The following is a 12,233-nucleotide window of genomic DNA, read 5'->3' as shown; positions in this document are numbered from 1 at the left end:
TCGTAATATTAAATGAAGAAATAATAATGAAAGTTTAGAACGTGTTTTTTTAACCAAAGACAAAAGAATCGATGATCGATTTCATTGATATTTTCTAAACGAAACGTTTCTTAGTCACTTGTCACTCATCGTTCACTGAATAAATCAGATCAAGGTTATCCAATCTTAAAACACAGAACTGTAAAATTGTAAGTTTGGTTGCCTAATGTATTAAACAGTTGTGGATAAGAATCTACGAGTTTAATTTGATATGATATGACAAATAGTCGGAATTTGTGACACTATCCTTGGGGGTTATTCAAAATCATCTGTATATTTAGAATTCAATGGAATTTTGTTTAAATGCTTAAGAAATACGAAGTTTTTACCAGAAAACCGCATCCTGTATGTATATTTACGTAGATACCTCTTAAACAAATTTACTTTATCATATTCATCACTATACAAACAGTCAAATGTATCTAAAAAATTATCTTAATGATAATACGCGTCATACAGATAAATTTTATCAAAAAAAAAATAAACTCGATTAGACTAAAATAGATTTTTTGCATCATCGGTGCTTATTTTTTTACAAACCTTGTAATTCAGAACGATCAACTTCTTTCGGGTATTGGTTTTAAAAAAAATTACGCCAAATCGATTCACGAAAATACGTTCTGTCGAAAAATTAAATATCTATGACGAAAATAATTGATTTTATACACATATACGGAAAAAAATTCCTTTGTGTAAAAAAAGGTCAAAGAACTTTAGAGAAAACAATGGAACATCAACAAATTTAGGTAAAGAAAATTCTTAATGTACGTCGGTATAACAAATTCTAATATCCCTCACTAGATGACTATTACTTCACGTATTTAATAATCATATTATCTAATTTATTTCTTTTCAAATCATAACTATGTATATCAATATTATAGTTATTATTATTATTATTATTGGAATGATTTATTTTTTAGAATTGGAAATTTATTTTATACAAACCTATAGAGGACGCTCATCAACAAGATGGCTGACAAGATCTTTATGTCATGTCAGAATTAAATAACTTCCTTTAATATAAATAATTTCAAACTCGTTAACTAATAAAAAATTTGAAACAAAATTCTATATTTAACAAATATTCAAATTTTATTTTTATTGGTATTGAAATAAAACAAAATACGATTTTGGTTACGTCATTATTATACGTCACTGTTTTGAACTAGATCTAAAGAAACTGATCAAGAATGCCTGGCAACACTGGGATGAATCTCCGTGTACAGCAGTAACTCGGATGTTGTATTTTGGAAAGTGAAATAATGAAAATATTGGCAAATTGTTAGGGCCCTTTCACACCAAACGAATCCGAATCAATCAGAATCACTCCGAATCAAGTTGAATCCCATTGACCAAGATTCGGCTTCGAGCGCTCCGTTTAAATGTGACGAGACTCTTTTCCCGCCTTCAGACCGGACGAATCTGGTTCAATCAGGTTTGATTCGAGGTCGTACTTGATTCAACATGTCAGATTCCTCGTCTGGTCAGTCTTGAATCAACAACCATACGAGATGGACGTGGAGTTATTAATTTTAAAAGTTAAAGAAAATAGTGCGATTTATGACGCCAGTGATAAAAATCACATACCAAAATCCGGCCTTATCCTATTTATGTGATGTATCCACACTTTTCTTGTTTTCTATTTCCGCCGTTACCTCCTACGAAACACTATTGCATTTAAAACAACTGCGTCCATGATGATAGCTCAAAAGAGGGGAAACAAAAAGAAGATGAAAGGATTTTCATAGATTCAGGTTGATTCAGCTGGTGTGAAAGAGTGGAGATGACGAATCAGATTCAACTTGATTCGGAGTGATCCAGATTGATCCATTATACCTAATTTTAATGTTTTATGTAATCATTTCAGTTTATCTAGCACGCCTTATATATTTTCTTGTTGTAAAGACTAAATTATGTTGCAATCTTCGAGGCACATAATTTATATACCGTTTATGCTAATACGAATTCAACAAGACTTCGTTTTTACTGACTCGCTAATCTTTTTTCTTCTTCGTTAACCATTCTTCATCTGGCGAAGTCAGATAGCCTTGCATCCGACCAAATAAATCTTTCTGTTCCATTAAAAACAAGACGCTTAATATTTGAATCAATTAAAAAATGTATTAGTATTAATCAGATCGTTTATCATCGAGATGCATAATAAGATAACTTGAAATGAACTCATAAATTTCGATAAAAATTATTATACAGTGGCGTAAGCGTATAGTCATTTTTCAGGATCACTAATGTTCACTTTCAATAAAATAAAATATTATTATGTTCTACAACTGTTATTTTTGGTCTACAAGTAACAGTTACCATCTCTAAACTCAACAGATTCATTTTTGATTATAAAGTTCGTAGTTAAACGAAGAGATGGCGTAACTAACAGTCGTTTAATTATATTATGACAATATTAACTAAGAGATTTGTTTTCATCGAAGATTAATTGTTCTAAATAAAAATGAAGGGTTGAAATATGTCCATTTTTGATCCAAAATTATTTTGTTACTATAATTTTTTTCAACCTAAATGCTTAAAATTTAGATATATGTAGTAGATTTATACTTCTAAAAACTATTGTTTAAAAACCGATTCAGAAATAGAAGTTCCCACCTTCCCTATTATATAGTTTTCTAGGATATTTGTTCCTCAAGTTATTAATTAAACAAAGATATGGCGTAACTAAAAAGCGTTCATTTTCATTATAATAATAATGATTAATAGACAGCTAAATTGATTTATATATGTATTTCCTCATTTGGTGAAGGAAAAAACAAGAAAATTAAACAAAATCATTATCATGTTAATATATTTTAATTTCGGTATTTGCCCCTCGAACTAGATTTTTACATCAAAAAATTGTTATTTCAAAAAGTAGGATATATAGTAATATGGTACTAGATTTACACCACGTTTAAAATCCGATCCAGACATAGAAGTTCCCACCTCTATATTATACAGTTTTCTAGGACATTTATTTCTCAAGTTCTTAATTAAACAAAGAGATGGCGTAACTAAAAGTTGTTAAATAATGATTAATAGACAGCTGAATTGACACATATATGTATTAACTCATTTGGCGAAACAAAAAACAAAAAAATTTATAAAAATATAATAATTTCATCATTATCCTGTTAATATATTTTAATTTCGGTTTTTTGCCCCTCGAACTAGATTTTTACATCAAAAAATTGTTATTTCAAAAAGTAGTTCCCATCTCTATTATTATATGGCTTCTTATTGTATTTCTCATTCAAGTTCGTCGTTACACGTAACTAACAGACATTTAAATCTTTTTTAATAAATATAACCAAGACACAACTTTATACATGTCAACATTGAAATGTGAAATTGATAAAAAAAATTCAAATAGGCTTTTTTTGACCTAATCGGCCTCAGATAGAAGTTGAAAACACCAATATGGATATTTTAGGATGAGAAATTATCTGGACTATGAGAAAAATGTAAAAGAACAAATGGTGAAACCGATTAGAAGACGATGATTCATGAGGATCAACAGTGTGGGAAAATACAACCAAGAGTCATTGAAAGTCGTTCCAAATTTGGCAAATTATTAGGCTAGGACGAGAAGTGCTCTCTCAGGACCCTATAGATCGATTAAAAATCAGACCAAAAGGAAAAATGTGGGAGGAAACCCTCACGAAAAGGTTTCAATCACAGCATATAAGTAGTATATATAAGGCATAGGAAAAAAGCTTGATTAAGACGAAAAATGAAGATAAAATAAGAGTGGAGCAGAACTTTATTACTAATTTTGGTAGTTTTAAAATACGGGGGTGCTAGGAGTAAAAAATAAAGTGTCTATGTTAGTTTAAAGTAAAAACTGGAAATATATTTTTTTTATTTGAAAATTTTTTTTTAAGTATTACTATTGGACTATTTTTATTTTACAGGATTCAAAATTAATAAAAAACATAATTTTCAACCACAATTTTTTAAGAAAACTAAATTAAACTTACAGTATAAAAAATTCATCGAAATATATGGAGAATCCCTAGAAATCGAACTCACAACACAAATATTTCAATTCAATAATAAAAACTTTTTCGACGAACACGTGTTTTGGCGTCCCGACGTCGACGCTAATAATCGCATCTCTCACATATTAAACATCGCGTCTCAGAAGACCAACAACAGTCAGTAGACTGAAATAAACTGAAACTGAAACGTTGCGACGTTGTTTGTTGTTGCTGGTGTTGTTTCTTGCTGAAACTGCACGTTTCAATAACATCTCTAACGCGCAGATACACGGTATATGTATATATAATAGCCCGATAAAATTGGAACCAAAAACAAATCAAAATGATTTTTTTTAATAATTTTTGTTTGTTCACAAATTGTACGAACGGACTATAAAAATCTCGTTTAAAGTAATGGAAACATATGCAGGAAATAAATAAAAGAAAAAATTCTAGGAGAAAACGGAAAATCTGACAACAATGTAAATATAAAGTTATACGTTAATTGTATAATGTAGTTAATGATTCAAATAGTTTTTTAAAATTACGTGAAAAAACTTGAAAGAAATAATTTAATTGTTATGTATCATAAATTATTTTAATTGCAGAAAATTTGTATGGAAATCTATCTATTTATACATAGAAGTTGATAAATGAACAACACGATGGCAACAGAGCTTTTACAATTCACTACCGGTTTCTAAGCGGCGTTGTCGGCTGATTTATTTAATAAGAGTTTTAGGATAAAATATCATCAATTATAATGAAATTTAATATATTCCTTTTTAGATTATGTGAATATGTTATCGTGTTGTCGTGTTATTATTAAAGAATATATTAAAATATCTGTTTAATTTAAGGTATTTTGTAATTTATATTTGTTGTCGTTTTTTTCGTTATAACGAAGATTTGGGGAAAAAATTTTAAAATTCCAGATATCTACACAATTAATTTTTCGATTTAAAAGGAAATTGAGATAGACGAAAAGACATAATTTTCTTTAGTGTTCATAATAATTTACTTGTAAAATAACTAATTGTATCAAAGATAAAAGATTTAAATTAAAATTCATGATTGTTTCAACTGGTCTAATGAATCATCTAGCAACTTACAACGTACGGTTTCAAATTACGTCACGATACGCTCATGATCTAGTACTAACGGTAGAGGTAAGCAGCGAAAACTCCGAGAAGATGCTGTATAAGAATTTAGGAATTATAAAAGAAGTAATAACACGAGGAGTGATACCAAATATTTTAAATGATCATATCATACAAACGGACATTTTTTGATAAAAAAATTAAATAAGATATGTATCAGTTTTCGAAACTACGAAATAAATAAATATGATTAAGATCTCAATAAAAAACACGTTAGTTTCACGTTTTCAAATATCTTTTATCGAGGGGTCAGTTGTTGGACTTTAGAATTTCCGGTTTTATTAATAATTGGATTCCTTACCTTCCGGTTTGGTTATTTGAACTATAATTATGAATTAAACGAACGTAAATTCATAAATTTAATAAAATATTTTTTTTTTATTTTTTATGGTGGGATATTTTTAACTTAATATCAAATAAGTAAAAATATCGGGACGGGATTATAAAGGGATCTAGTTTAATATCATGAAGATTCTATAAAAAATAAGAAAATCCTTCCTTTTGTTCTTACTTCTTTTTACCTATTTGCCACATTTGAAATATTATGGTACATTCTCCAACTGGATTATTTCTAGTAAAGTATACAAGTCGGTTCGAAGATGGACGGGAAAATATTTATATATAATAAATTATAATATCGTTGACAGATTTCTATGAACACAATCATAAATATCGTTAGTTAAACTTTGTATTCTATATTTAAAAAGTAAATAAAATTATTGTCCACGCCACTGAGTTGCTATTGCGCATCATTAAAGCGCAGATTCTGCGCTGACATCCATTATATGGAAACGTGGTGTTAAGCATATAGAAACATCTAATGCACACGTGTGCATATCGAGAAGACGCTAATTCGACAGAAAAATAATATAATTATCTTTTATTCTTCATTATTCCGATATTTTTATAAAAAGTTCTTTTGTTTTTTCGATTTATATACAACTCCAAACAAATTATTGTAATGATAACGTTATAAAATATAATCTAACGGTAACGCCACTGATAAAGTATAACATTTCATAAAAATTACCATGCCATCAAAATTCCATCTACGTTTACCATATTTGTCTTTCTTGGTAGATGGCAGATGAGAGGAATACTTTTATGGTTATGTAAACGTACCGAGAACCTAAGGGCTTTATCAATTTTGTTCAGTATAATTTTTATACGGAAATCGGGTCATTAACCTCACGATTTTTCAAAGAAATACAAAAAAATCATGTAAATACTGATTTTAAATCGAATTTATATTTTCTTTTATATCGTCTCTAAATTTCAGTATTTACGCATTAATATATTTTATGAAAAGTATTTTTATTAATCACTCGTAATTAATAACTAATCCTACTTTCTCATTTTATAATAATTATTCATATTTCAATTTGTATGCAGAATTTTGAAAAATATATTTCAAAGTATCAAATATACCTACAACTTGTTTAACAAGTTTTTTCACCATAGTTACAAAATTTCTGCCACTAGTCTGATGTTATAAGAGATAAAAATAATGCGTTGTCTAATATTACTCCACACGTGAATTTAAGTAATGTTTTAATTTGTTTGTGTTGTTTTTTTTTACTTTTTCTATTCGATTTTTTACGATCTTTATACAAGTACCACCCACTAGATATCGATACGTCACTATCTATATGTGTGTTCTTCGTTTTTCAATGTCAGCATGTGACTTTTTCATATTCTTCGAATACAAGCGAGTTTGAACGGTATTAAATTTACTTTTTTGTACATGTGGGTAATCGACCGATACATCGGCAACAGTGCAGCGGAAAAATGCGTTTGATATGTATATGTACAAAATATAATTTCTCAATATTTTAGTTGGCAAATTTGTTTTATCAATAGTTGTCCTTGGAGAATCGTGATTTTTAATTGGTTTTCTGTCGTATTCGTGCAAAAAAGACGGAATGCTTTTGAAAAGAGAAAAGATAATTGCCGTAGAGATGCTCGTAGAAAATTGTGATTAGCCGTGCAGTACGTCATTCTGTATAAAATTTCACAATCAGTTTTACTTCGACTTTAATTGACCGGGAAGCGTAAATACAAAAAAAAATTTATACAGGGTATTACATAAATTATGTCTTATTATTATAACATAATTAAAAAGGAAAGTTTTTTATCTTTCTCTACAGGATGTCCCTTAAATAGGTATCATAATAAGATATTAAGTTTTTTTTCTCGAATTTTAGGCATAAAAGGTGCACAAGAGAGGAAATGTTTTTAAAACATACAAAAGGCAAATATAGACAAAATATGTATACAAGGTATTATATAAAGTGTATACTAAACATTTAACAGAATTGAAAGGGAACAATGTTTATAAATAAATTAATAGTGAAAAGTACTGTCATTTCTAATAAAGGGTGTCTCGAAAATAAGTATAATGAACTTGAAATATTTTTTTTTATACTTTTTGGAATAAAAGGTGTATGGTTTTGTTGTATATTTTTCACGAAAAAACATGAAAAATGACCTTTTTATATGATTTTCAATACAATTTTCGTGAGTTTTTTCAAAGATAACGCGAAAAATGACATTTTTATATGATTTTCAATGTGTTTTTCTTGAAGAAAACATGAAATATGGACTTTTATATAATTTTCAATGCATTTTTCGTAATATTTTTAAGAAAACATGAAAATTGACCTTTTTTCATGATTTTCCATGCAATTTTCGTAATTTTTTTTAAAAAAACCATGAAAATGGCCTTTTTATATGATTTTCAATGCAATTTTCGTAAGATTTTTTAAAAAAAAACCTGAATAATGACATTTTTATACGATTATTAATGCTTTTCTGAAGAAAACATGAAAAATGAACTTTTATATAATTTTTAATGCATTTTTCGTAATTTTTTTAATAAAACATGATAAATGACCTTTTTTCATGATTTTGCATGTAATTTTCGTAATTTTTTTAAAATAAACCATAAAAATTTTTTTTTTTATATTTTTTTCAATGCAATTTTCGTAATTTTTTTCGAAGAAAACATGAAAAATGACCTTTTTATACGATTTTCAATGTGTTTTTCTGAAGGAAACATGAAAAATATACTTTTATATAATTTTCAATGCATTTTTCGTAGTTTTTTTTAAATAAACCATGAAAAATGGCCTTTTTATTTGATTTTCAATGCAATTTTCGTAAGTTTTTTCAAAGAAAACGTGAATAATGACATTTTTATATGATTTTCATTGAGTTTTTCTAAAGAAACTATGAAAATTGACATTTTTATACGATTTTCAATGTTATTCTGAAGAAAACATGAAAAATGGACTTTTATATAATTTTCAATGCATTTTTCATAATTTTTTTTTAAATAAACCATGAAAAATCACCTTTTTATTTGATTTTCGATGCTATTTTCGTAATTTTTTTCGAAGAAAGCATGAAAAATGACCTTTTCATATAATTTTCAATGTGTTTTTCTGAAGAAAACATGAAAAATGACCTTTTATATGATTTTCAATCTACTTTTCACATTTATCCCACAAAATCGGCAGTAAAGTTTTTATTTTCAAAGCAATCGGCAAGACGAAGGTCGACAATGCAATAAGAATTATTAATATCCCTTGGAGCCTCACCCATTTCCCAGTTTTCCACACACATTTCGCGGATATTATCTATGTTAGCGGTCGACCTCGAACCGCACCCTCCGCTCCTTGATCATGGAAATGTAGGTCGGTACAAGATAAAATAAGGGTTAAAGGGTGAACGTTTCGAGGTTAAAAGTTAAACTCGTTGCGGAATTTTTCATATAAAGAATATATAAAAAAATATAAACCGAAACGTACAACGTAGTTTTGATATAGTGAGAAACAAAAAAATTTAGATTTTATATTTACATGTACATTTTACATGATGTTTTTTATTTAATAAATTTTTCATTTTCGTAAAGAAATAAGTCACAAGATGATAAATCTGGTAATTAAAGCGTACAGGAAGATTTCAACCCACTAAAAATGAGTTAAAGTTGAAAAATAAACTTTTTCGCATATTTAATGAAATTCGAAATTTTGGATTTTTTTAAATCTGTTTTTGATATTAAAGTACATCCCGACACTTCCCCCACCTTTGGTACTTTCAAACAAATATTTAACAGATTTATTCATCACACCTCGTATATATTATCGATCTAATAACAGCGGACGAAGTAGATAAATCGGAAGCAGTGCAACTCACAATATAAAATAAATTTTTTTCTTCTTTATTCACGACTCAGCATGATCATCGTGTTCATCTGTCCACGCTTCAATTTTTTTTATTATTATTTAGACAAGCCGACACTGAACAATCGTGATATCAATTTTTATATAAAAAAAAAACACAACGTAAAAGTAATTTTAGTAAATTTTAGTTGTTAGTAGTTTAGTTAGTTAAAAACAATCCTACAGTTAGTGAAAAAAAGCGTAGTTAGTTTTTTCCAGCGCCATAATTGATTTCCCTTACCAAAACAATATCAGCTTGATTCTTCACTTGTTCATATGCTACTTCCACGGTTGTAGCCCTCCCTTCCACGTCATGTTCCGTTCGAATTTGATCATAAACAAGACTACTACACGAAGAATTAACATCTTCAATAATTTCTTTCGATTTTTCTAATGAATTTTGTTGGGTTTCTTTAATTATTGATGACGGTTCAAATGAATCTGTCGGCAATAAGGGAGTAGAGTCGTCTAAATTTTCAGATTTTTCGTATGTATTCGATTTTTGCGGGGATACTTTACGGCTTTGATTGAAAATGTGCCAGCTCGTGTCTGTGTAACGTAGCGCTGCTTCCTGTAAGTTAATCGAAAACCAAAAAAAAATGAACATTAGGAGTAAGTTTAACATTCACTGGTTAAAGTTTTTCACAATCACTTGTTTTTCAAGTTTTATTTTAACAACTACGTACAACCATACACAATATTTCCCTCCAAATATTGACAAGCGACAAGTAATGTTATTTTTCTTCTTTTTTTTAAATCTCGCTTGTCTTTAACTTTTGGAACTAACAAATAGTATGATGTATCGCGAATTTTCCGTTTATATTCGGAAAAAAAACACATTTTGAAATGGTTAGGACATTTTGACTAAACAAACAGTATATACATAAACTCAAAAAAATTTCAAATTCAAATATTCACCAAAATATAAACAAACACGTTTCATTTTCTGTCACTCATTCTTATCTCATTAAACGTTAAGCTGTTGGTAAACATCGAAATATTATGCAAGATTAACCATCATTGTCATTCTAAATTGATAGCGACAAATTACATCAACTCCATTTAGCACCTAGCCACTCAAAAACGTGGATCAGACCTACGCGTTTAGAATGTGATGGATCTTATTGATAGAACGTGTACGATGCGTGATGAGAATAGTTTTCTTTAATATTTCAACCTTCACGTCAATCAACTTGTCTAAATGAAAATTTACTGTAAGTTAATTGAGCGGCTACTAGATACTAATTAATTAATAGAACAATAAAATACTTTTTCTAGAGTTAATAATAGACGCATGTTTTATATGACTCTCCCGCCTGCTACGTTGCCGAATGCTCGTGACATATCTAGATAATAATAATACGTAATAAACGTTAGAATGAAATGGATAAAACGAGTAGCTTTAGGTGAGAACGTGGTTTTAAGATAACAATAAAACTAATAAGTTTTGTGTTGTTAGTAGCGCCCTGAGCACGTCACGAAACCATAGATATACATAAATGGCGGATTATTTAGTACCTATCGAAAATAGGTTCGTTATTTATTATTTATTGACGTTGTTTGAACAAGTAAAATATACAGAAGAATAACTACCAGACAGTAGCTGCAACATCGTACAATTTCTTTTAATTTATCTCTAACGTTAAATTAAATATCTTAACAATTTATTATCAACGAATCCCCCCACCCGCGCTATTTTATACACATGCCATTATATAAAACACCGTTGCCAAATTACTAAAAATATCTCGTTACAGAATTTTAATTATCAAGGAAATTATTATTAAATCACAATATAGGATCTTCTGAAATCAAATATATTTTTATATATTCTCCAAGTATACTATTTAAAGTCCTAATTAATATATTTTATGAATAGTAGGTGTAGAATATTTTATATCTTAAACCGCGAAAATAGCAACGTTGCTACGCCATCGTGGTTTTAGAAAAACTTTGTTTGGTTGTTATATTTTTAATTCCGTTTTTTTTTGATTGTTTTAAATGTGTTTTGTTGGTGATATTTATGAAAAATGTGGTTAATAAGAAAAGTAGTCAAATTGTGATGTATAGTAGTAAGGATTCTCCTCAGAGTTTTTTGTGAATACAAGTTTCATTCAGTTCGTTATATCATTATTTAAATCGTGAGTTTCAATATTTAAGAAGAGTGTGAATTATTTAGAAGTTACCAACTTTTAAGGTATAAAATAGTTCATGGAAAGAAACTCTTCGAAGGTATGTTCATGACGCATGCTCATTATATCTTATAACACGTAGATCCCTTTGATCTGAACACACGTTATTTTAAATATTTTCAATTTATTATTTCTTTTGTGAATATTTCAATTCTGATGATAATTTAATTCGATATATTCTATACCATACGACAGACACCACGAAACGAATTAATATTCGAATCAAATATGGCCGACGCCAACAATATGTCCGATTATATTATATAAAATGAAAATAATTAGAATTATAACTGAAAATTGATAATAAATTTTTTTAACCATATACAGTACGACACCTTCAAAAAAATTTCATTAAGTTTAATTTTTTTGAGCCACATTGTGATAATAAATGGGTTAATGATGTTATTTACGATCCAGAATCGAGTGTTGTCTTTTCAATTAGTTACATTCAACACTTATGTATAAAGCACTTTAATAAATCATAATTAAATTCAATTAGGAAATAGTTCGAATAGCATGTCTTCTGGAATTTGAAAATCGCAGAAATATATCAAACTAAACTCAAAAATTTGATTTACGTCATTTGGTATAAATATCAACTTAATAATTATATAGAGTGAAACATTGTTAAGA

At 28.2% G+C, this 12,233-nt stretch overlaps 1 protein-coding gene across 15 annotated transcripts in view; it reads right to left on the bottom strand.

Annotated features, from left to right (window-relative positions):
* Positions 1-12,233, bottom strand: part of LOC130444519 (tensin-1) — a 112,572-nt gene that overhangs the window by 62,255 nt on the left and 38,084 nt on the right. For 11 of the 15 annotated variants that reach the window (XM_056779680.1, XM_056779681.1, XM_056779690.1 and 8 more), the window contains one exon: positions 9,650-9,979. The exons of 2 other annotated variants lie outside the window; for them this stretch is intronic. In XM_056779680.1, coding sequence (XP_056635658.1) covers positions 9,650-9,979 — 330 coding nt within the window. Of the gene's footprint in view, positions 1-4,025; positions 4,230-9,649; positions 9,980-12,233 lie in introns of those variants that run through there. 2 more of the 15 variants (XM_056779697.1, XM_056779696.1) reach the window with 2 other exon arrangements.

The sequence above is a fragment of the Diorhabda sublineata genome, chromosome 5 (assembly GCF_026230105.1).
Source record: "Diorhabda sublineata isolate icDioSubl1.1 chromosome 5, icDioSubl1.1, whole genome shotgun sequence".
Taxonomy (NCBI): domain Eukaryota; kingdom Metazoa; phylum Arthropoda; class Insecta; order Coleoptera; family Chrysomelidae; genus Diorhabda; species Diorhabda sublineata.
Note: the sequence above shows the minus strand (reverse complement) of the source record. Positions and strands in the feature narration are given on the sequence as shown.